The 25,698-nt window shown below is 41.4% G+C and overlaps 1 protein-coding gene across 2 annotated transcripts; it reads left to right on the top strand.

Annotated features, from left to right (window-relative positions):
- The first annotated feature begins 594 nt into the window (after positions 1-594).
- Positions 595-25,392, top strand: ZFX (zinc finger protein X-linked). Of its 2 annotated transcripts, XM_069873649.1 has the most exons (8): positions 595-692; positions 6,552-6,640; positions 7,334-7,900; positions 17,166-17,315; positions 17,510-17,653; positions 17,747-17,881; positions 20,012-20,152; positions 21,651-25,392. In XM_069873649.1, the coding sequence occupies exons 2-8, from the start codon at positions 6,580-6,582 to the stop codon at positions 22,835-22,837; spliced, it is 2,385 nt and encodes a 794-aa protein (XP_069729750.1). In that variant the 5' UTR covers positions 595-692; positions 6,552-6,579; the 3' UTR covers positions 22,838-25,392. The 2 variants fall into 2 exon arrangements, with proteins under 2 accessions (XP_069729750.1, XP_069729760.1); XM_069873659.1 differs by lacking the exons at positions 595-692; positions 6,552-6,640; positions 7,334-7,900 and adding an exon at positions 9,009-9,073.
- The last annotated feature ends 306 nt before the right edge of the window (positions 25,393-25,698 follow it).

Below are 25,698 nucleotides of genomic sequence, written 5' to 3'. Positions count from 1 at the left end.
CCTGGGCGGCCTGTGCCAGTGCCTCACCACCCTCATCACAATGAAATTTTTCCTTATGTCTAGTTTAAATCTTAATCTCTCCAGTTTACACCCGTTCCCCCTCACCCTATCACTACAAGCCTTTGTGAACAGTCCCTCCCCAGCCTTTCCTGTAGCCCCTTCAGGTACTGGAAGGTCGCTGTAAGATCTCCTCGGAGCCTTCTCTTCTCCAGGCTGGAAAACCCCAAGTCCCCCTGGCAGAGGTGCTCCAGCCCTCGGATCACCTTTGCAGCCTCCTCTGGGCTCGGATGAGCTCCCGCATCCTGCCCCCCCGGGATGGCGGAGGCCCGTCCCGCGGCGGGCCCGGCCTGGGCCGCGCGGTGGGGCGGCCCCAGCCTCGGAGGGGCCGGGGGGGTTGCTCCCCGCGGCGCGGGGCTCTCGGGAGGAGCGGCGGGGAACCCTCTGGCCGCGGCCCCCGGGCCTCCCCGCGCCGGCGGCGCCGCGCTCCCTTCCGCCCGTGCCCGCTCTCCCCGCCGGGCGGTGACGTGAGACGCGCTGACGGCGGGCCCGGCCCGGGGAGCTTGGCCGCTTCCACTCAGCTCCGAGCTCGGCCCCTCCCTCCCCTCCCGCCCAGCCCCGCCGCCGCCGCCGCCGCCGCCGCCGACAGAGGCCGCGCCGAGCCGAGCGCCGCCCGCCCGCCCGACGCCCGCACGGTAAAAGCGGCCCCCGCCGCCTCGCCCCCCGCCGCCCGGCCCGGCCCTGCCCGCCCCGCCAGGCCGCGTCGCAGGCCGCGAGGAGGCCGCAGCTAGGCCGCGCCGCGCGGGCCCCGCCGCGGGCCGCCCCGCCGCGGGCCGACACGGGGGGGCGGCGGGGGCCGAGCGGGGCGCGGCGGGGCCGGGGGGCGCCCGGCGGGGTCGGGGGGACGGCGGGAGGGACGTGGGGGGGTGGGCGCGAAGCCCCGGGCCCGGGTAAAAGAGAGTAAGGCTTGGGGGGGGGAATAGGAGAACGTCTGGAGGAGGAGATAAAATGGCGGCGCGCTGAGACGGGGGCGGGGGGGGAAGGGGGGGAAAGCGGAGAGCGCCGGGCGCCATCTTGGAATGGGCCGCGGTGCGCGCGCCGCCGCCGCCCCGCGCCGGAGGGGGGAGCCCCGGCCGCGCGCGGGGCCGGCGTGCGCGCACCCTCCGCCCCCCCCCCCCCCCCCCTCCCGGGGCTCCGTTCCCGCCTCCCGGCCCCGTCACACCGCGGGGCCTCCGGGGTGTCCGTGTCCCCCGGTGTCCCCCGAGGGAGGCGGTGACCGAGGGGCCGCCGGGCCATTGTGTGGACGGGGAGGCGCGGAGCGACTTGTCTCGGGAGGGACCTTCGAGATCGGCCATTTCCTGCCCCCCCCGCCCTCCCGCCGTGGTTTCCGAGGTCTTTTCCCACCTGGCGATTCTCCCGATTCCATGGTTTACCTAGTTCGGGTTTGCTTCAGAACCGGCTCGGGGGTTTTCAGGCTCTCCGAGAAATCCAGGAAGCGTTTTTGGTTGGTTTTTTTGTTGTTTTTTTTTTCCCCCCCCCGTTCATTTTTAACCCGAACACCCGCAGCGCTGAACCCACCACAACAAAAAGATCTCCGGATCCTTTTATGAAATCGCCATGGAAAACTGTTCCCCTGCCAAACTGAGGGAGACGCGTCCAGAAATAAAGGGCTAAATGGCTACGCAGTCACATTTGTAGCGCCAGTTTCCTTTTTGTATTCTTTTTATTCCATTTCCTAGATAAAAACTATACTCTATAGGGGTATGTTCTACCCCTCTGTACCCTATACAGGCGGTATAATATGTATATAATATCCCCCCCACATATAATTTTTGCCTTATAGGACTATAATTTTTGTTTTTAACCTTTTGCGTTTGTGCGATTTGAGAGCCAGGGCGTACTTTGCCTGCCCCGTCAGTGGGTCACGTAGGGAGAATTGTGACACCCCAGAGGGAGTGTGGACAGAACCCACGGTCATCTCGTAACCGCAGCGAAGCTGCTGGTAGCTCAGAGCTCGGACCCGATCGGGACACGCGAGGTGTGCTGCGGTTGTTAACGTGATGAAGCAAGGCATGACGGGAACTCGGTTATGGCTGTGCACTAAGTCATCTTCGCGTAGGCAGGGCTGGAGGCATGGACGCGAGGAATTTTTGCTGTTTATGCCTCGATTTTTCTGGAAAGTGTCAGAGTTGTACTGCGTGGGTTTTTAGTTTATGCCCCTGACCCCAGATAAACAGTTGTACCGTTCTTTCCTTAGCAGTAGACAGAGAACTATCTTATTTCTTTCTTTTCTATAAGGATGGCTTTACTGAGGTTTCCCTTTTTATCTTTTTTATTTTTCTTTATTTTTTAACCTTGACAGTTTCTGTGGCATATTCAAGCTCTTTATTTTAAGGAACTCTATTTTTAAAGTTGATCTCTCTTTAAAATATTGCAGCTCATCTTAATTCTTTTTATTTCATCTTTATTACCTCGCTAGGCCTGTTGAGTAAAGGATTTGTAATGTGGGAAAACTAGTGCAGTGTCTGTGTTGCTTTTCTTGACTGATTGTACTCAAGATCAGCTTTATGTAAAATACCCATTTTTATTTTGAAAGATTATTTTATTGCTGACAGCATTATGCCATTTCTTCCATTGATACATAATTTCCTAACAGTTCTGCCCCTTGAAAGTATTTCCTTGACTTTTGTAAAGCCAAAACTAGCCAGATCTCTGAATAAATAGGTAAAAGTCCTTTTGTAGGAGATAACTTTACAAAGAGAATTAGGTGTTTCTTTAGAGTTGTATTAATTCTTATTCACGTGAAGCTGACTTAGATCCAAGCCAAGTAAAATGTGTGGATGTTTAATTTTTTCAGAAATACAAACCCTGGTTTTAGGTGCTTAGTCTTTTTCTGCTGTGGGTAGGAGAGCAGTTTCTGAATCACTGAGATTTGAACGAAGAACCATGTTGAGAAGGGCCAAATATAGGGAAATGGCTGGGCACCTGCTTCTCTTTGAAAGTTTATATTCCCAAACTGGAACTGAAAATGATTTTGTCTGCTTTGGTGCCAGAACCAGCTCCTGATGTCAGTGTTGGCTGGAATATTTTGAAAGAATGGAGAGGACTTTCTTCCCTTCTTGAAGTCTTGCAGGAAAGTGAACTGCTGAAATGCTTCTTGGCCTTACGGTACGAGAGAGCTTAGGGCGCTTGCCAAGCAATTTGAAGGTGTTTGGTGTGGCGCTCGCAACAAACAACTCTGGTATTTGTGCTGTTGAAGAACAGTGTCTTTGTCACAGAGCTGCCAGTTGGTTGGTATAGAACCATGTGGTGTGGCTGGATCTTGGGCCCCTGTGCTGGCCCAGTGCTCAGAGGAAGAGCAAGCAGGATGAAACCCAGTATTTTCTTATCTGTGAATGGGAGTGTTGAAAATGTGAGATGATTTCAGGAAATTTTTAGGGATTTTTTTTTTTTTTTCTATCCATGCAGAAATGCCTTTATGCCTTTTTGGACTCCAGATTTTGATTTAGGTGCTTTTATCATTTTTAATAGTTTAATTAAGTCCTTTTTTAAATGCCTGCCTACTCTTCTGGTCCTGTTTCTGCAGCCAGTTTCTGTGGATGTGGGGTTTGTGCCCTGGGTGGATCATTTTCAAAGTCTTTGTGGTCCTGCACAGGAGTAGATTTTTGTGTACATGAATTTGTCCATGCTGGTTCTGGGCACAAGAGCATGTTACGAGAAACCTCAGTAAGAAACTCATTCAGTGAAAGTTTTGGGCTTTTGTCCTTCTTTAGAATATAAACCTATGTCCTTCCTTGGACGCAGTCTTGAAAACCCGTGTGTCCAAAAAACGTCTTCAGTTTGTGTAGAACCGGAGCCTTTGTTTTGCAGCATATTATGCCCCTGTGAGCCAAAAGACCTCACCGCTACCAAAGAGGCCACGTTGTTCTGCAGAGCGTGCAGACGAAGGTCTGCTGGGCTGTCACTGCTGGTGGCAGTGTCTTTATGAAAGTGCACTATCGTGCACACGATGGAAACTCATTGATGTCACTGTCTGTCACCTGGGATTTGGACAGCAGTGAGAGGAGCAGCAAAGAGGTGGCCACAGCAGGATTCTTCTGGAAGCTGGGAGGTAGCGGTGGGAGCCTTTGGGTCTCGTGGGTGAGGTGAAGGGGACAGAAGGATGATGGAAAGCGTCGCTTATAGAGACAGTGAGGAATTTGGGGAGAGGACAGGATAGAGAAAGTATGTGCATGAATCATAAGCAGTAGGAGTTTGTGGTGAAGCGATGGTCAGGTGGGTGTTGAAACAGGAAGTGGAAAAAACGAATGCCAGTTCTTCCAGTAGCTAGTGGTGAACTTGCACTTCAAACTGGTTCGGTCCCAGCTGATCAGATCCTAATGTGTATGGTAATACAGTCCTCAAAAGTGCAGGCAGAAACACTGTCTTGACTTTTCCCAGAGAGCTGGACAGCAAGCGCTAGCTGCCTATGTGTGTGTTGTCCAAGAAGAGAGGTGATTTATTTTGGCCAACCCTTGATCCGCCCCCCCTCAACTCCTCCAAAACACCTCTGAATTGTTGATAAAATCTTTTCTGCAGACTGATGAGTAGGATGGGTTTCTGTGAATGATGGGAAGGTGCTGTAGTTATAAGCTGTAACAATGAAATGAGCAGGCAAGGAGGTAATGAATGTAATGTAGGTACAGGCACACAAGAAGCTGGAGAAGAAGCAACAAAAAAATTAAACTGAACACTGAAGATGTCACAGAAAAGATGACAATGAATAGGAAAGACATTTGTAATAGACTGGCGAGGTGTGTACTGAATAGATGGAGGCAAACCAATTTGATTATGAATAATTCTCGCTTAAAAGATTGTATGAAACTTTGTTATTCTGTTCTCGTTTCTGTGGCATGGCAGAAAGTGATTGCCATCAGTCAAGCCATGTCTTGTGTCTGAGGCTGAGAAATGCTCTTCTTCTCTTGATTCTGACAAAAGTCTATGTGGGATGAGCTGTTCCTGCTAACAGTGGGTGCTTCTGACAGAAATGCTTAACAATCAGAATAACTGTGAGGTGATTCATATCCAGTTGGATGCCACAAGGATTTTTTAGCACAGCTGTCTATAAAATATAGGAGCCTTCCAACTGAACGTCACACAAATACGTAAACCCTTGGAAAATGATTAGACTGACGCTGCCTTTCTTCTAGTTCAATTTCTGGCTGTACTTCTCCCTTGATTTGTAAAAATGCATTTTCTCATATTTAAATTAGGTGGTTAGCTGCGAAGAGTTGAGCAGAGTTGAACCAGAAAGGTGGTGAAGTCTGGAAGATACTTGCTATGGATTGTGATTGTAGGCCTGTGTTTTGGAATAGTTGTTTCTTTTCCGCAGTGGTTTCCTGCCATGAAGGCTTAATTGATGTAAATGTGAGTTGATATACTTCAGACAGGTTGTGATTTTTATGGAAATCTTAATGGATTCTCTAGGTCTTTCATGAAAAGGTATCACAATAATGGGGAGGTTTCCGCCTGTCACTGTGAAGAATGTTGGGAGCAAGGAGAATCGCCTCTTCCACTTGAACAGAAACACATGCAGAAACGTGTAGCAACATTCTGTTGCCTCTTGCTGGTTCTGCACTCAAGAAACTAGTTGGACTCAGTAGGAGGGAGTAGGACAAGTTCAATGTTCAATCACATTTTAACCAACTAGGTTTGCCCGATCCTAATTAAAATGCACATATGTAAGCAACAAAGTTTAGATTGCAGTTTCTGGTTTTAGGAAGTATTTAACTTTGTCTTGTTTGGTTCTTCTATAAAGAAAATTGAAATCTTAAGTTGTTGCTATGCATAGAAGAAATGTTGGCATTCTGTTCAAAGTAATTTGGTAGAATATGACGTTTGGTAATTTTTGGTAACTGGTGATGTTTTTTAACACAAGAGCAAATAGATCCTTTGTCTTAGGGCAGGAGTTTTTAAAATATTCACATATCTGGGGTTTGAAAACATATGGTGTGATGTTTTGGAAGCAGTTTATTTTTATGATTTCAATTCCTGAAGTGACGTAAGAGTAGCTTCCTCCTGACTGGCCAAGTATGAACACAGGAGACATCAAAAGTGATGCGTATTTCAGATTGTTAGCCATCTGCCTTTAATTTACCTTATCAAGTGTTATTTGTTTGGCAACACCATATTCCCCACCATCCAAAAATGACTTGAGTATGAGCTTGTGTAGGCTTTGTATTAATTTTTTTTCTCTGTAAGTTTATAAGGAGATCATACTTTCACTTCCCTTTATTGGCTGCTTTTGTGTTTGTAGAGCTGTGGGGTTTTGAGAGATGAACATGGAGTGCTGGAGCTCATACTCCTCTTATTCATACTGTGGGAGTTTGGTGTCCTAGCGTATTATTTCTGGAATCCCAGAATGGTGCCCTGAGTGGAATCTGGTCCACCTTGAAGTCAAGAAATGTATCAGTTAACCTCCATGAGCCCAAAAATTCTGCTTTTTGGTGCCCAGGCAGAGGCAATCTTCGTAGCATAATACAAGTTAAATAACCTTTCTTCTTTACCTTCTGCAGGCACTGTGACTGATGAGAGTTAAAGGCCATGGATGAAGATGGGCTTGAATTGCAGCCACATGAGCCAAATGCATTTTTTGATCCAACAGGTCTGTCAGGAGGTAACACGTAGATAAGAGCATTCGCATCAGATGCTATTGACTGTTGTTTATTTTGTCTTTGCTTAAAAGTGCTATGCTGCATCTATGCTTTTGTATAGAGTCGTTGCTTTCGATTTTTGGTTGTTTTTACTACTCAGAGCAATATGAATAAGCTACTGTTCTGTCAAGCGATAGTTGTTTAGATTCTGGGGAAGAGCCTAAAAATTGGTAGGCTTTTCCAGGAGACAAAATGTTCGTTTTAGTAGTGTTAGCACTTACTGAAGACTTGCTGTATTGGCTCCTCATGTATCTTAATTACTTATAGGCTTACAAGGGCATGTGGTGATAGGATGAGAGGGAATGGCTTTAAATGGGAAGGAGAAAGATTTAGATCAGACATTAGGAAGAAATTCTTCTTTCGTGCCAGTGCAGTGAGGCACTGGCACAGGTTGCCCAGGGAAGCTGTGGATGCCCCATCCTTGGAGGTGTTCAAGGCCAGGTTGGATGGAGCCTTGAGCAGCCTGATCTGGTGGGAGGTGTCGCTGCCCATGGCAGGGGGTTGGGACTGGATGATCTTAAAGATCCCTCCCAACCCAGACTATTCTATGTTTCTATGAAATTGCAGTATAGTGTAAAAGTTTAAGTAAAATAGAAGTAATTCACCTTTTACAGTTTGCCTGCTATTTGAATTATGTTTTCCAGGAGCTGATGCAGGACATATGGACGGAGATCAGATTGTTGTGGAAGTACAGGAAACAGTATTTGTCTCGGATGTAGTCGACTCAGATATAACCGTGCATAATTTTGTTCCTGATGATCCAGATTCTGTAGTAATCCAAGATGTCATCGAGGATGTTGTTATCGAGGATGTTCAGTGCCCAGATATTATGGAGGAGCCAGATGTATCTGAAACTGTCATTATTCCTGAACAAGTGCTGGATGCAGACGTAGCCGAAGAGGTTTCTTTGGCTCATTGCACTGTCCCAGATGATGTTTTAGCTTCTGACATAACAGCAGAGGCGATGTCTATACCAGAACATGTACTGACAAGTGAGTCAATGCATGTACCTGAAGTTGGACATGTAGAACATGTAGTTCATGACAATGTTGAAGAAGCAGATATTGTCACTGATACTCTGGGAACAGATGTTGTTTCTGAAGAAGTCTTGGTGGCAGACTGTGCATCAGAGGCAGTGATTGATGCCAATGGAATCCCTGTGGAACACCAAGATGAGAAGGGCAACTGTGAGGATTACCTTATGATTTCCTGTAAGTGTCTGGCTAAAGCCATTGAAATGGTTATGATACGGGTCTGGGTGGTGCTTCATATACCTGAAGGAGGGTTTATGACAGTATCAAAACCAGATTTTCAGTATTACTTATTGAAATGCAGATCTCTTGAATGGCAACAGGAATATGTACCAGCTACCAGTGCGGGTGAATGTTGTGGAGAGAAATACTGGCAAATGCATGTTTGATTATATATCATTTGTGTAGCACTTTATAGCACGTGCACAAAAGAGTAAGAATTCCAGTATACTGAATGCCATATACATAGTAAGAACTGAAAGAGAATAAAGGTGACGTTTGAACATGCATGTGTATACAGGCTGCTAAGATTACTGCCAGATAAAGGTAACAAAAAAAGATATTTCATGGAAAAGGGAAAGTAAAAAAAACAGGGTTTTTTGGAAGCTCAGATGACAGTTTGTTATCCTTGTCTTTTTTTTCTGTTAAGCCCCCACCCACTTCCATTTATAGTTAACTGCAGGCAACAATAGAGTTTTCTTTGCTGTTAGGATGTGTTTTCTTTTCTTGATTAAGCAAAGAGCAGAGGTATGCTGCTAACACAAAGAGTGGCTACTGCTGCTCATAGCTGAGAAGCAACCGTGAATATCTTATTCTCCCTTAGGAACAGCGCACAATCCATTTGAATCATATTTCAAAAGACTTAAAGTAGAGGGTGGAGAAAAACAGAGCATATCATCAATCTGTTTTCCACTGAGGGTATCCATTTGAGTGAGCTAGAGCTTACTCTAAGTGCGTTACTTATTATAATGCTTACTCAGTGTAGCACCTACCTAGGAACGTCCGAGTGTCACTGCTGAACATTTGTTTGTTGTAGAAATAGAAAAGCTTTGTTAGGCTGGTTTGTTTAATTGCCATTTCAAGCCTTCAGTTTTATCTGGTATTAAATGACTCCATTGGTGATGCATACTTCATGTTCTGCTTCAGTTACTTTTTTTCCTTATGTTTGTGGGGGTTTTTTTCGCCCCTTTTGGGCACTTTTTTGAAATGTGCAATAACTTGTTTTAATTTTCTATTCTGTACTTATGGATTTTAATGTTGCTTCTCCTTACCTAGGATCACTGCATTTCTTAATTTATCATCTCTTGAGTTCCTTGAGTAACCTTGTGCAGCCATGTTTTGAGTTTATATGAGGTACAGTTAATTCTCTATTATCTGGGAAAACAATGAAATGGGATAATACAAGATATGGATAAGAATATTCTAAAATTAAGCTGCAAGATCATACTGAGGTGAATTAGATCAGGGGTGCTGCTCTCTGAAACAGTATTTATCCAAAATAATAAATGCCCTCTGTATATTATGGTACAGATACAAACTGTCTGATTCTGGACGGGAGTTAGATCAGATGAAAGCAGCTCAAGTGCTTCTGCACCTGCAGCATCGTTAGGCAACAAAAGGATAATCCACTTATGGATAATTTAGGCCTGCATAAAGACTGTGATGGTGATCCTTACCTGTTTCTTAGCCCTGACTGTAGCTCTTTGAGATGCTGTTGCTCCTGTCTCTGCTCACCCTTCCATCCTGCAGCACGGGCAGCAGAGTGAGGCCTCTGGGGCTGCTGTCATGGAAATACTTTGCAAACTGTGTGTGAATTCAGGTGAGAGGTGCAGGTCAATACCTATCCCTTTCAACCACTGCCAGTGGCTGAATAAGGATGGAATGTCTTGGTAGATGCTGTATTGCCTGATCGCTAAAATACCCACCCAGCTAGGCAGTTTTCTTAGATGTGCCAGTTGTCAGCTGGTGGTAACTGGCAGAAAACATGGGAATTTAATTGTTTGGTTGTGCTGGGGTATTCTCAATTTTCAGTCATGTATTTCTGCAGTGTTTCTGCATACTCTTAAATGCTGCTCGATAGTCTCAGAATGTACTTTGTTTAGATTCAGAACCTTAAATAAGCCAGCATTAAAAACAATCGTTATGCTACAGACATGCATCCTTCCTACTTGTGTTTAAAATATTAAGTGTGTTCCACGGTTCATTTTAATGGGAAGTTCCCTGTTACCACCTACTGTGTTTAAAGCCTGCGTAACAAGTTCTTCTGGTTGTGGAGTCAGAGTCTAGTTCTTTTCCATCAAGTCAAGACTATCTTGCCAAATAGCCTCTTTGTTGTATAAAAAAACACTGTTTGAATTAATGTCTCTTATTTTCCTTTGCATCCACAGTGTATGTGTTTATTGATCTATTGGCTGTCTCAGTTCTTTAGTTGAACTTAGTAACAGGTGGTTTTTTTAAAAGGTAGTAACATCCTCAGCCTAGTTTTTTATTGTTTTCATCTCAGCCTGTAAATTTGTGCTTGATTCTGGCAAATCTCCCTGAAGTGCTGGGGCAGATGTTGGAATGTAGTTTTGTCTGCCATTACGGTAGCTAAATGTAGCTGATTCCCAGATCAGGGAGCTAGGCTGTATTCTTCAGGGTGCTTTTGCCTGTCTTCTTTTATCTAGTCACTTGGCAAAGCAGGGAGTGACACTTTGTGTTCTTTTTGTTATAGGTTTCTGGTCCAGATTCTTCAGTGGAAGTTACTGGCAAAATCTCCTTGCTGTCTTCTTCCTATCTTGTGTCTCGTTTCCATTTTTGTTCCTAATGAACTGAGTCCACATTGATTTTCTTAAAATAAGATAGTTTTCTTGGCTTCATCCTGAAATACCTGTTTTGAAATGACTAATCTATATGTGCTTTTTAAAATGTTCTGTTCCTGCCTCTTTTCTTGGTTTCAGACTAGTTTGTCTTTTCAAAGAGTGCTGTCCCTGTGGATTTCATTCTGTGGCTTTGCTTCCATAAACTCAATATTCTAATAATTCTTTTCCCATTTAGATTTAATTTAGTGTCTGCATCGGTACGCCTTTGGTTTGGGTTTTTTTTTTCATTTCCAAGATAATGTGTTTCTTGGCGCAGCTTATATTACCACTTACCTTTTGATCGTACTCACCTTTTTTCTTGAATAATTTAACTTTGCACTCAAGGTTCATTTTTGGTCCATGGTAGATTTGGGTAACTTACGGCCAAGCAGAATCAGATATCAATTCAACAAAGAATGCAAACTGGTACTAATTAGTAACTTGAAAAGGGTGCAAGGAGTCTCGATAAATCGTATTTTCTTTCACGTATGCCATAGCAAGCCAGTTCATGAGTTTGGTCAGGAAGCACTAAATTATGTTCTGGCTCATACTGATACTAATTATATGGTAGTGAATTCTAAGGCTTAGAAAATTGTTCCTTTCTAAGTGAAACACTACTGGTGAGCTTAGCTAGTGTTTGTCAAAACAACAAACCCCTCCGCCCCCCAGCATTTCCTAACCACAGAAAGGACTGCCTGACATCTGGCTGTAAGATGGAAATGGAGAGTTTTGCTTGCCTGATTTTATTCAGTTCCACCACATAAGATGCAGCTGATGGCGTGAATTTGTTTCTCAAGGCAAAAAGTTGTACTCTGAGATAGTTATATTTAATTGCAGTAAAAATTGAGAGGCACGAAGGAGGTTCGTCAGGGGGAGTCTGGAGAGAGAGAACAGTAGCACCACAAAGTTTAAGCTGCGGTTTTAGGAAGTCATATGATATTTGCAAATATGGGGGCTGTGTTGTGTCCATCCATATCCTTACTTTGCTCCGTGTTAGAAATGTCTCTTGTTTGTTGCATCTGAATGAATGCTTTACATTATGGGAGTCAGAACCCAGGGTACTCAGAGAGAGGGAATAATGACCATGTCTTTTCATAGGTCGTCCTTGTTGGATGTTCAAGTTCAAACCAGTGGATCTGATCAGCAAAACCGTGAAGTTCATGCCTTCATTAGGGCCGCCCAGTAGACTTATAGTCAAGTAAACAAAGTACTTCTGTTTGCTTGTTTTTTTTAGCATATATAAGTCCCTTCTTTTTCCCTGGAGAATCTTAAAGATGCAGGAAATCATGTTTTTGTGAGGTAGAACTTGCTGCCATGCTTCTACCTGACAACTGAAAAGGCACCTGTAGTTGTAGCCAAGGCGGCTCAGGTCACCACGAGAGGTGAGGGGGAGGAGAGTAGGAGAGTTCGCTTGGTCGAGTGATGCCTCAGAGCTTCGTCTTTTTTGTGTGCTGATGGGAGCAGGACAAGAAGGACAAGTGTTTAGATACCAGTTTGGAGCTCAGGAAGTTCTCCTCTGCTCGACTGCTGCCCTGAGGGAAGCTTCAGAGGCAGAGGGTACACTGCTGCTCATGTGTAACAGCAATGGTATTAAAATCAAAATAGAATAGATTTCTGTTTTCTCACAGATTAGGAAACCTGCTTTGCCATTTAAGAAATAACTGGGCGGCAAAAATTACTTCTTCAGTAGACTAGGAATTCTCTGCTATCAAATGGAGTACAAGTAAAATGCTTCAATCACAGATAACTGAACGAAGTCTGTCTGGGGGATACAGCATGCTTTTAATCTATTTCACGGAAAACAGTATGGTTAGCAGTGGCCTTTTTCATTAAGAATGGTTAAATAGGGTTGTTTATTTTGTAAGCAGGGAAGTATCCAATGATACGCTTTTTTTTTAGCAGCAAAGAGAATAATTTGGGAACATAAAGGCTGAGAAGATAGATGATTCTTATCTAATTGCTCCATAGATGGATTTTAAGATCTGTTAAATTGGTGTAGAGACAGGCTTTGCCTTGGTATGTTTGTAAGAATTGTTTTGATGAGTTATTTAGCAATAAGCTCTGCTTACTTGAAAAAGATGAAAGGTTTCTTAGTGCTTAAGTGAGTTTTGTCTTTTACAATCCTTTTATGTTCCTCATTGATCCCATATAGAGGAGGAATTGTAGGAATGAATAAACGTAAAAGCTTATGGAAACCATTAAAAAAGTACAGTCAATTACAGATATTTGCATTTTTCTCTTTAGGAGTGAAAGACTGCAAGGCTACTAAGCCTATATCTGCTGGTCCATTAAATATTGGGTGTAAAAAACCTAAAACCAACTTGTTTTGGGGAAAATGTACATGCCATGGTTAAACAAAAGATGTGCCATATAAGCAAATGCAGTACGCGGGATCTTGGGCGAGAATTTGTGCTCCTGTTTGGGGAAGCTGTCCTCGGCTAGGTTATAAATGCTGTTTTTATTGTCAATGTGCAGGAGCTTGTTTCTGTCCCCAGAATACCATCGGACATATTATAATAGGTGGGTAGAAATACGGCAGATAATTATTGGTTGGACATGATAATTTATGACATTATATGATTTTTTTCATTAGACATAGTATTTTCTAGGAGGCAAATGCTGTCATCTTCATAGAACACCTGTTAAACAAACAATCTATTGTTACTGTTGCCTACATCTTTTATTACTGTGCTTAACTCTTTATTCGGTTTTTTTTATCTGTTGGTCTCTTTCTTGATTGCCTTGTCATGTAAAGTAGACAACGATAAGTAGACAGGCTTTATGCCACATCTTTCATGCTGTGTGACACCTTTCTCATCTGTTTGTGCTTTTAATACAAACTCAAGCATTATCTTTATATGGAAGCAATTATTGCAACATTGGAGAAGTGCTTTTTTTTTTTTCATTGTTTCCTGCAGCTCATGGTATGCAAAGAGGCTCCTCTGATCAGTGAAGTCTGTGAGAAACATCTGCCAGCTAACCATAGAATGCATCCCTGAAACTGAACTTACATAAAATAATGTTCTGTCTAATAATTTTTCTCTTTTTTTTATTAACTTGGAGAATTAATCTGATTCCACTTGTTTACCGAAGTAAATCTACCAGCTAGGGAGGGTAGGGGGGAGGGAAATCATACATTTAAAGCTTTTAGTGTTCAATTAATGTCTAATTAAATGGAGGCACAAGGCATTGGAGTAATGTAAGTCTGTATTTTTTTCTAGCATGTGACTTGTGATTAGTTTAGTAACTTTCCAGCATCTCTCCTTAAAAGGAATTGGTCTCTCACCAGCTTAACTGATACTTTTAAGTATTTTGTGGTGTATATGTATATAGTTTCAATGAGGAATAATGTGAGAGAAGGTCAGTCATGCATAGGATTTGTGGGACCGCTTGATGGGCTGTGAATTTGAATGAAAAATTCAAACATGATCAGAGTTCGAACTTCAAACATAGATCAGTCAAGTATTTATGAATATCATTTTCTCTTGATTGTGAGACTGAGATACATGGAGAATGCAGAAACATAGGGAAAGTGTTAAATAGAAATCAAATTTCATAAATGCTGCCACAGCATCAGTGAATCAATGTAGATAAATGCTTATGTAGCCATAGGACAAAATACTGTGGAAATGATGCTTTGTATGATGGATGCTTATTCTCTTGTATCTTCTTCTGATTTTTACCTTTTTTCTACCTTTTTCTTTTTTCACCCTACTGCTTTTTCTGTTGCTGTTTGCCACTGTACTGCAAACACTGTTACTTTTCAAGCTCTTCAGGGACTTCAGTTTTCGAGTATTGCCACCTGTCAAGAGTGAAGTTTTTTCCTTTTGGATGAGAAAAGTTGGCCTAATGTTCCTACACATCAATTTATTTATGGTTTAATGGTGCTGTTAAAAAATATCTAAACCAGTTCTTACATTTTGAAAACACTGTTGAATACAGAGGGAAATCAGGGCTCAACAAACTCTTAACTTATATAATATTTTTAAATCATGTTGTTTAAAAGATGTTTTTGAACCTTGGAGAACTTATTTCAAAGAGTAAATGGAGCATAATTTTGAGATCTAGAATTTTTCTGTTGTGTGGCTGTTAATTGGATACTTCCGTATATGTATGGAAGTATAAAACTCTGTTTGGGTTAAAAGGAATCAGCGCATTTCACATGGTGCACGTAGTTTGTTTTCTCTTTGATTGCTTCAGCCCTACTTCCTTGAGTGTATTGCAACATTAGTTGAGCTTGGTAGCAGACTGGCAGACTCCTCTGGCTTCAGCAGTGTAAAATCAGTCTACGCTGATTTGAAAGCCTTCCAAATACACGTGCGTGACACTGGCAACAGCTAAATTAAAGGAAAACAACTACATAAATCTAGTGTAGGAATGAAAGTGAGTTTCTTTCTGTCAGAGTTCCAGTGACATTTGGTATTTTGTGCATGCACCAAAGGATTTATGGAAGTGTGCTTAATAACCGAGTATGCCTACTCTGGAGTGATATAGGTAACATGGTCAAAAGATCATAGAATCACCAGGTTGGAAGAGACCCACCGGATCGATTCCAACCATTCCTATCAAACACTAAACCACGTCCCTCAGCGCCTCATCCACCCGTGCCTTAAACACCTCCAGGGAAGGTGACTCAACCACCTCCCTGGGCAGCCTCTGCCAGTGCCCAATGATTCTTTCTGTGAAAAATGTTTTTCTGGTGTCAAGCCTGAACCTCTCCTGGCAGAACTTGAGGCCATTCCCTCTTGTCCTGTCCCCTGTCACTTGGGATAAGAGGCCAGCACCCTCCTCTCCACAACCTCCTTTCAGGTAGTTGTAGAGAGCAATGAGGTCTCCCCTCAGCCTCCTCTTCTCCAGGCTAAACAACCCCAGCTCTCTCAGCCGTTCCTCATAAGGCCTGTTCTCCAGTCCCTTCACCAGCTTTGTCACTCTTTGCTGGACTCATGTTAAATGTTTTACTTCTTAAATGCTTTGGGGTTTCAGCTACAAGATGTGATGTTATCCCATGGCACAAAATCATTTTTTAGACATCTTATTCCTTGAAACATTCTGTCTGGTGGCCATTGGTCATGAACTTGACATAAGAGTATGAAACATTTTTTCTGCTGTTCTTCTGGTGAAGAGAGAGATATTAATTTATTTTAGTGGTTCTTAATTTAATGTTATTCATATTCCTTTGTGAATAACGATGCCTGATTGAGAAATTGTGCTTAAATACAGTTGTTTGATACACAAGAGAGAACATGTGCTAGTTCCATCTAATTTAAAGGCTAGTTTATTGACTTCATGGCAAGGAAATAATAGCAAGGTTTTGAGCTTTATTTTTTAAGTAAATTTTAAACTAAATGGAAGACTTGCAGTTACTGAGTAGCAGAGTTATGATTTAGTTAAGAGGGTGGGTTAATGCGTAAAATGTGGATACCTTTTTAAAATATTTTGCATGTGCTAGGCATAGTAGTTAAAAATTCTACAGCATTTATATTCTTATACTTCCTTTAGTATCAATTTTGTTCCTTGTTCTCATGAGCTGAAGTTCTCGTGGCTCTGAGGGAGCCATGTCAGTCTCCAACAGGGATTTTAGGTAAAGTCATAAAGTACAAAAATACATGATGATCATGTTTGAAATTCATAAATAATCTCCACACTCAAGAAACTTCAGAGGTTTCAGAAATCGCAAGATTCTCTGAAGGTCCTGAGATGCTGGATGTGATTTTTGTGGATGCATATTTAGCATTTATTTCTTGAAAACCCACGCTTGGTAAAGTAAGATGGGGGGGTTGCGTATATGCCTATGGTAGAGTATGTCTTAAAAGTCGGAAAGGTGTTCCTGAAAGCTGGCAGTTAGCCATGTTTGTGTGGGAGGCCTAGGCAAGTTACGGCAATTCAAGCTGATGCGTGGTGTCAGTGCACTGCTGAAAGGAGGAAAGCAAAATTTGTGATGATAATAAGGAGAGTGTATGGGGCTGCAGCATAAAATCCAGAGCAAATGCCCTTCAGTAAGGGCACCTTGAACCATCAGTTGAATGGGTTCACCAGTGCTGTAGCGTCAAGGCAGTGGTTTTACACTGCTCTCAGTCCCACAGCTGCTGAGTGGATGAGAAAAGTCGAGGGTTTTCTTCCTGTAGTTTTCATTTAGGTTTTCTCTCTAGTCAGCTGAAAAAGCATTGATAAGACAGGATTGAGCAACAGATAATGCATTTGAAAAAAAACCAAAACAGTTAATAGCTTGTTAGTTGACAAAGAGAAAGCAATTAAAACTGGGAATAAGTGAAATTATGCCACAGAGTAAGTACTAACGTGCACTTTCCTCCTACCATCATCTTGCTGTAGATCACTGTTTCCCTGTTAGCATTGTCTGGTGTGGTGCACGTGCTTCTAGTTCTTTCACTGCAGCACTCCTGCACTTCCCCCTTAACTGGAAGAAACAGCTTGAATTTATTTTTGTGTTTATTGTTGTTGTTTTCAAGGATATGAAAAAACTATTTATGGGTAGGTTTTTTATCACAGCTTTTTAATTTTAAACTGCTTCCAAATTTGAGTAGTAAAGTCTTGCATATATGTCTGCCTGTATATGACTGGATAATTGCAATAACTTGTTTTTGTAGTGGATGATGCTGGTAAGATAGAGCAAGAAGGTTCTGCTGAAATTACCATGGAAGCAGAGGCAGAAAGTGGCTCTTGTAAAGTGGATGGCATTTGTCCAGAAGTCATCAAGGTCTATATATTCAAAGCAGATCCTGGAGAAGATGATTTAGGTAAAATACACTTATTTTACGGTACTCCAACGTGATATTTGAAATTTTGTATAATTAGTCTGGTTTCTCTCAAGCCATCTGTAAAAAGCTGTGGGTCTAATGTTAGAGAGTTACAAACTTTTGGTTTTCCACAGGTTACCATAGAATGTGAACAAAGTACATTTAAAATATTTTGCTCTGGTCTTCCTAATTAGGTGGCACAGTCGACATTGTGGAGAGTGAGCCAGAGAATGACCACGCAGTTGGGTTACTTGATCAAAATAGTAGTATTCGTATTCCAAGGGAGAAAATGGTTTACATGACTGTAAATGATTCTCAGCATGAAGATGAAGACTTAAGTAAGTAGGTGGCTTTCATCTGGGAGCAGGGATTTTCACTTTCAACAGTGCAGTGTTCCTATTAATTTTTTTCTTGATTCCTTTTTCTCGTAGATGTTGCGGAAATAGCTGATGAGGTTTATATGGAAGTGATTGTAGGAGAAGAGGATGCTGCAGTGGCCCATGAACAGCAAATTGATGAATCTGAAATTAAAACTTTCATGCCCATAGCTTGGGCAGCAGCTTATGGTAGGTAATACTCAATGAATTCTTTGTGGTCACACTGACTATAGCAAAATGTTAGAGATGTTTTTAAAGTTTTAGTTTAAGAATGGCACAATGAGCCATAAGATTAAAAAGAGAAAGAAGAGAGGAGCCGTAGGCAGGCTGTTTCTTATTCCTGTTTTAACAGGTGTTTTTCTTCATGTTTTAATCATGTGGAAGGGGAAGAACACAAGCTTTCAACTGAAAAATTGCATCTCAAGTGCATCTGTCCTTCACAGTTTTAGGACACAGTAAGAGCTGACTTCTAAATGTACTTGGAGTAAACGAAGCAGAAGAAATAGAGGAGTAAAGGACAAACTTTAGGTTATATGGCTTCATGATGTGGATTGTGGTGGTGGTGCTAGTGAAGAAGTGGCAGGGAGATGCTGGGAATTCAGTAGGGGCTGGAATCACAGACGTAAGTCAAGGGAGGGCAAGGTTTCTGGGAGCAGCGTTTTAGAAGTTGCTTAGGATTGTGAAGCACCTGGAGCTTTATCTTTGGTCGTGTACTGGTGAGTACTGTTACAGTGGAGAAGAAAGGATAGAAGTTAGGTCACACAGGAATTAAAAATGAAGTAAAGTGAACTCAATACAAAGCTGTAGACTGAACTTTCAGTGATTTTGGAGAAGGAGAAAATTGAACATAGCATATTAAGTAAAGAGAGATGGAGGTGAAAAGAGATTTCAAGCCTGTGGGAAACAGTGGAGTCGTTGCATTGTCAGTCAGCAACCTAACATGCCAGGTGAGTGGTGGCAGGGAAGGGAAGAAATAATGAAGCATAAAGACAGGAAAATGGCAGAAATTTTTCCTCTGCACTTGTCAGAACTCTTCTCCACTTAAAAAGGGTTTAAGAGCTGGTAACGGTGGCATCTTGGATATTAAATTTGGTTGTTTCCTGTAGCGTAGCAAAGCCCAGTCCCACCGTGTTTTACATTCCAGAAAGGTTTTGCAGTTTTATTCTAGTATTAGAAAATATTTGGGGCCTGTTTTGTGTTACACTTTATAAGGACTCTTCATGCGTGTCTTGCAAATTTTTTACATATAAGATGTGAAATGAGTTTTTATTTTCAACTTCTGTCATGTGCCATGCTTGCTCTTCAACATTTGAACATATAGATTGGCATCTTCAGGCTCTGCACATGCCTGTTCCTGGCTCTGAGTCGTCTTACATTAATTATGAGCATTCATTCTCAGTAGTTTACAAAAGGAACAGCTATTGAGCATCTTGCACTTCCTTCCATTTAAATCTTCCTGTCTTATTTGTGTGCTTTGCTTTCACTAGGAACTGTTGCCTTCTATTGATTCAAGTAAATAATTAACCACAGAAATTATTAATAACATTTACTTATGCCTTTAAATCACCAATGTTAAACTGATTGCAAATAAATACCTTTTTGAATATACAGATATATTTACTTGTAGTTTTCATGTTATTTCTACATCCAGTGATACCATTTGTGCATTAAACAGGAAGCGCTGTCAGGCAGATTGTTTCCTTCTTTCTGTTAGAAAATCTTGAGCATGCTCTTTATTCCCAGCAGAAAGAATTTGTGAGTGTTGAAGCATCAGGTGTACAAATAGTAGGTAGCGTAATCTGTGCAGGTTTATGTGCTGTTCAGAATGATTCTTTGATCAGAGTTCCAGTTCTGAAACTCGGTGTGTGGGAAACTTTATTCAGGTGAATTCAGATCTTCAAAAGTGAATGGGAGCTCACACATGAATGTATCTTAGGACTGAGAAGAAAATGAGGTACAGTAAATAATATGACATGCTGTTGCTCACAGATGTTAAACATTTGGGGCATAATTAGCAACTAAAGAAATGCAAAGGCCATCACATTTCAAGAACTCTGTGAAATGGAACCCTATTACTTCCTGTAAATTGTATGCTCCTCCAAAATTAGTTTAACAAAGCCAGTGCTTCCAGGTTCGTAATAGCAGACATAATTTGTAAGTTGCATACAGAGAAGTTTTGCAGGTCATCCTGTACATATTATGGTTTGATTAAATATCCAGATAATAGATCATAATGTCTTCTATTATGACTGTACAGTTTGTTGCTCAAATAATCTATAGAGTGATGACGGCAGGTAACTTTTTACCTTATCTTGATAGGTAATAATAATGATGGCATTGAAAGTCGGAATGGCACTGCAAGTGCTCTTTTGCACATAGATGAGTCTGCTGGACTTGGGAGACTGGCTAAGCAAAAACCAAAGAAAAAAAGGAGACCTGAGTCTAGGCAGTATCAAACAGGTGAGTAACTGGCAGCTGATTCTACTCCATTCCTCTCAGCACTCACCCACAAACAGGTGTGCTTTCCTGGCTGTGTGTGCAGTGTCTTGTAAAAACAGTGATTATTTGGGGAATTAGTTTGTTTGCAACACTTCTGCATCATAAATGGGTGCATATTTTTATTTGAAGCGTTTAAATATGTATCTGTTTTGGATTGTGGGGGGTGTTCTGACGGAAACCTTCTCTGACATAAAAAAAAAAAATTATTGTAGCAAGGAGTTAAAAACCTGTACACTTAAATTGCCACACCAGTTTTCATGCTTAATGGAACTTTTTTTCAACAGTGATGTTAGATAAACGCTATTTTGTAATAGTACTTTAAAAAAACCCTTTTTGTCTGTATTGAAAATGTATAGAGCAAAACATTTCATCTTATCGGCTCAGTAAGTCACTGGAAAATGCAAACCTTATATGTTACAGTACATAGTGTCACTTCGATACCCTTTCCTGTTCCAATGGTGAAATAAATAGCCCTGATGTTCACACCGATGTTCTTATTTGCATCTGTAAGAACAGATGTGCTGTTTTGGCCTTGTTTTATTTTGCTGTTGATGTGGTGTGGTCTGTATGATTATTTGGTCTGATAAGGTTGAAAAAGCACATGACTTTTCTTCAGTTGCCTTGCCTCAAGGATACTAAAAGTTTCCAAGTTGTGACTTAACTGTAAGAGTTCTATTTCATCTGGCTGAATTTTACTGAATTAGGAAGCAAGGCAAGTTTTAATCTTAAAGTGTGCTTTTTCTATTTCCAGCTACCTAGTCAGTTGTCTTTCTAAAATATTTTCTGAAAAGAGAGCATTTTAGCATGCCTAGACAAGTCCAGGCTAGGTAAATTGGGCTGATGGGTAGTTCTGAAGCTTTGAGGTGTCTGTGTGTGAAATGTGTTGCCATCGATTCCTGCGTGATGCCTCTTCAGACTATAACTGTGACAGATGGCACAAGAAGGAGGTGTTAGTTTGGGGGCATGGGAGTTGTAGTCAGCGGTAGGTGATTAAACTGCCAGATTAAACTTCTGTGTACAGATACGTGGGAAGTCAAAGAAAATCATGAGCAGTTCTTACTATGTGATACTTGGTTTAACAAGTTGGCTGCTGTTCTTTGCATCAGTGTGAGTTTCTGCATGTATTCAATGTGTGAATTTGGTTAGAATTCTTCAAAGTAGAGTTATTTGAGGTGAAGAACAGCTGGGTGATGTTTTGATTGTCTCCATCAAAAAAAAGTATTTCCTTTCTCATAATAATAATAGTAATAATAATAATAATAATGAGTGAAAGTAGTTATTCTCTCAATTTCTTCTACCTAACCCAGTAACAAGCTTGTTTGTTTTATAGTAAAGTGTATATGTCTGACTCTGGTCTTAGTTACCAATGCAACCTATTGTTAAGGTTGAAATATGGCATTTATTGAAGTGTAATATAGTTGTATAATACTGAGGAAAGGGTTTTTTTGTTGTTTTTCAGCAATAATTATTGGCCCTGATGGTCATCCACTGACAGTCTATCCCTGCATGATTTGTGGAAAGAAATTTAAATCCAGAGGTTTCTTGAAAAGGCACATGAAAAACCACCCAGAGCACCTTCTTACCAAGAAGAAATACAGATGCACAGACTGTGATTACACTACGAATAAAAAAATCAGTTTACATAACCACTTGGAGAGTCATAAGCTGACCAACAAAACAGAAAAGATTATTGATTGTGATGAGTGTGGGAAAAGCTTCTCTCATGCAGGAACTTTATTTACGCACAAGATGGTGCACAGGGACAAAGGAGTTAATAAAATGCACAAGTGCAAATTCTGCGATTATGAGACAGCAGAACAAGGATTACTGAGTCATCACCTTTTAGCTGTCCACAGCAAGAACTTTCCTCATATTTGCGTGGAGTGTGGCAAAGGATTTCGCCATCCGTCAGAGCTCAAGAAGCACATGCGAATCCACACTGGGGAAAAACCGTACCAGTGCCAATACTGCGAATACCGGTCTGCCGACTCTTCTAACTTGAAAACTCACGTAAAGACTAAACACAGTAAGGAAACACCGTACAAGTGCGATATTTGTTTCCAGACTTTTTCAGATACCAAAGAGCTGCAGCAGCATACGATTATGCATCAAGAAAGTAAAACACATCAGTGTTTGCATTGTGACCATAAGAGCTCAAACTCGAGTGATCTGAAACGACACATAATTTCAGTCCACACAAAAGACTATCCTCATAAGTGTGACATGTGTGATAAAGGCTTTCATAGGCCTTCAGAACTGAAAAAACACGTGGCTGCTCACAAGGGTAAAAAATTGCACCAGTGCAGACATTGTGACTTTAAGATTGCAGACCCGTTTATTCTGAGTCGCCACATACTCTCAGTTCACACAAAGGATCTTCCATTCAGGTGCAAGAGGTGTAGAAAGGGCTTTAGGCAACAAAATGAGCTGAAAAAACACATGAAAACACACAGTGGCAGGAAAGTTTATCAGTGTGAGTACTGTGAGTATAGCACTACAGACGCCTCAGGCTTCAAGCGGCATGTTATTTCCATTCATACAAAAGACTACCCTCACCGTTGTGAGTATTGCAAGAAGGGTTTCCGAAGGCCTTCAGAGAAGAACCAGCACATTATGCGGCATCATAAAGATGTTGGGCTGCCTTAAAGTCTCTTTCACAGACTTACGGCTGAAATTATAAAGGAATTTTTGCCTTTCAGGCAGTTAGCTTATTTTAAAGCCAATCACCTGCGATCACACACACACACACAAAAAAAAGAAAAGCAGCAAAAACCCCCCTCCATACTGTGCATTTGATTTGTTGCTGTATAAAAATAGGATTATTGCTTCTAGTTGACTTTTATACCTTTTGTTCAATAGTGTGTTCTGAATTCTATTCAGTTTGTTTAATGAATGAAGAAAAGATGGCAACAATAAAGTTGCATTTAATAAAGTAAACCCCGTCTCTTACTGAATTTTTCAACCATAATAGTTTATTTAAAGAATATTTATCTTACTGACCTCCTTGATACTCACAGTGTCCATGTTAATGCAGTTTTGTTGTGAATTTTAAAAAATATGAATTGTTTCTTGATAAAGTTGTCAGAGGTGTGTATAAAATGGGGAATTGTGATGTTGAAGATAAAAGTCTGCGGCCCACCTGACTGTCGTCTTGTGACTATACAGACTTTGTGACAGGTTAACTGTTTTCCATTTGAGGAGCTACACATCTAACTTTATTGCAGAAAACTGTTCTGCGTTTTAATTCAGGTTTCAGAAAGAAAAAAAAATTAAAATTGGAGCATTTGCTATCTTTGGCGAATTGAAATGTATGCTCAGATATTATGTTCATTTTTATGTGCTTCTTTGAAGGGTTTCGCGTGTTACGAATGAGTTGGGTTTTTTCAATTTACTGCTGTCTTAATGTTGAAAACGTAAAATATTGTTGTTCCCTTTGCAGAGTCAATAGCTCACAATTCTCTGTACATGCTGGCAAATGTGCTTCAAACCTAATGCTTTTATGTGTATTAATATTTCTTTGAAAAACAGTTTGTGGTTCCAAGCCACATTTTTATTGTGAGTTGTTTTAGAATAAAATTTAAGACCAAGAGGTGCCTCGATTCTGGAAACAAGATATTTACAGCAAGAGCGTCAAAGGGGGATGGAGGGGAGCAGATGCGTTCTTATGGTGTAGAGATGTTTTAATGTAGATATTCTTAATAAGAAAAGTAACTTATAATAGTACCGGAGCTGTTTGTGAACTGAATGTTTTCCCTGACCCATTAGCAGTTGTTTAAGGCTGCTGTTTATTAATTAGTACAGTATCCAGAATTAACTCAGTTCTTGTAGTCTGTTCATAAACAGCTGGGAGAACATTACAATGCCATTTTGCCACCTGAAGGCTATTATAAAATAGCGCCATATCATTTGCTAATTGCAGCATAAACGCACCAAGCGTGAAGTCATGTACCCAACAACAACTAGGGAGCAAAAAACCCCCAAACTATTATTATCTGCCAGGTTTTAGGGCCCGGCCCTGCTCCCCTCACTCAAATTCCCACCAAAGCCACTGGTTGGCAATGGATTGCAGAATAGGGGCCTGGCTGCCTGGCAGCTTAGGATGGATTTGTAACCAATAGTTGGCTCATGGAGAGGGTTCAGAGCCTGGCCCAGTTTTGACTCCTATTTCTAGGCAGGCAAAATTCCTTTTGTATTTGGTTTTGTTACTGCTCAGCCCTTCTGTGTTTTGTCCTAAGGTGAATTACTTGTGTTTAATTTGCAGTTCAGGAGAGTCAAATGCCATGTCGCTACCTTTCTTGAATGGTTTTTTTCTTCCGATGCCCACTGGGCAGTGCCCCCAGACATTGTCCAGGGCACTCGTGCATCCTATTGCCACGAGCGAGCCGTGAACCCGTAGTGTGTAAGACTTAGAAAGATGTGCTGTGTTGTCTCTTCATTGAAATCTCTGGTGAAGCCGAGTGGATTTTTCTCCATGGCCGTAGCTTCTGTCTTTGCCCACTGGTCACGAAATCAGATGCAGTAATGCCCAGCACAGATTTTCCATTTGCGCGTTGCAGAATGTACCTTCCTGTGACTGTTTCCCCCCTCTTACGTTCAAGCATTTTTCTAACTGGAAACCTGAAAAGCGTACAAAATCTGCATGAATTCCCATAGCATTACCAAGGATTTTAGCCATTCTGAACTTTTATTTTTTTAAATAAGCTGAAAGACAAAGAACACAACTTTAGACATTTTCTTTCTCTTAACGTAGCCTGGAATCATACACACTTTTTTTTTTTAAAGCACAATGTTCAAACTTCTTTTTTTTTTAAATAATTAAGGGTTTGGTCAAGTGGATTTTGTAAAATGTATTTGTCTGTATAAAGAGAAAAATGAAATTATAGTTATTGTTAATGTACTGACATTAGTTACAGGTTAGTTTTTAATTCTTAAATAATTTGCTTAGCAAATGCTATAAAATGGATGTTTCAGTTCAATGTTTAAAAAAAGGTACAGATTTTTACAAGGACATAATATAAATTATTGTTCTGTAGAAAATACCCTGTTAAATATTGTATACGTCCTTCCCTCTGTACACTTTGTAAAAAAGACAAAAGAAAAAAACAAAATACATAGAATCATATAGGGATGTGTGACATTATTGTAATTGTGTACTTGATAATAACGTGAAAAAAATAAAATTCAAAATATTTTCCTGTTAATGAACATTCAGTCTATTTGATGCCAGTACCGAGAGCAAGTGTTGTTCTGTTTTTTACAAGGGCATTCAGTGATAGACGAGGGGGAATGGCTTTAAATTGGAAGGGGGAAGATTTAGATCAGACATTAGGAAGAAATTCCTCATGCTGAGGGAGGTGACACTGGCATAGGTTGCCCAGGGAAGCTGTGGCTGCCCCATCCCTGGAGGTGTTCAGGGCCAGGCTGGATGGAGCTTTGAGCAGCCTGATCTAGCGGGAGGTGTCCCTGCCTATGGCAGGGAGGGGTTGGAACTAGACAATCTTTAAGGT

The sequence above is a fragment of the Phaenicophaeus curvirostris genome, chromosome 1, assembly GCF_032191515.1.
Source record: "Phaenicophaeus curvirostris isolate KB17595 chromosome 1, BPBGC_Pcur_1.0, whole genome shotgun sequence".
Classification (NCBI taxonomy): Eukaryota; Metazoa; Chordata; class Aves; order Cuculiformes; family Cuculidae; genus Phaenicophaeus; species Phaenicophaeus curvirostris.
This window is presented reverse-complemented; position numbering and strand designations above follow the sequence as displayed.

What these genes read in the sequence shown, in the direction of transcription:
- ZFX (XM_069873649.1), top strand. Translation starts at nt 6,580, where the DNA reads ATGGATGAAGATGGGCTTGAATTGCAGCCACATGAGCCAAATGCATTT. An exon ending in TGCATTTTTTGATCCAACAG is followed by an intron (nt 6,641 to 7,333) that starts GTCTGTCAGGAG and finishes TATGTTTTCCAG; the next exon opens with GAGCTGATGCAGGACATATG. An exon ending in GCATGAAGATGAAGACTTAA is followed by an intron (nt 17,654 to 17,746) that starts GTAAGTAGGTGG and finishes TTTTTCTCGTAG; the next exon opens with ATGTTGCGGAAATAGCTGAT.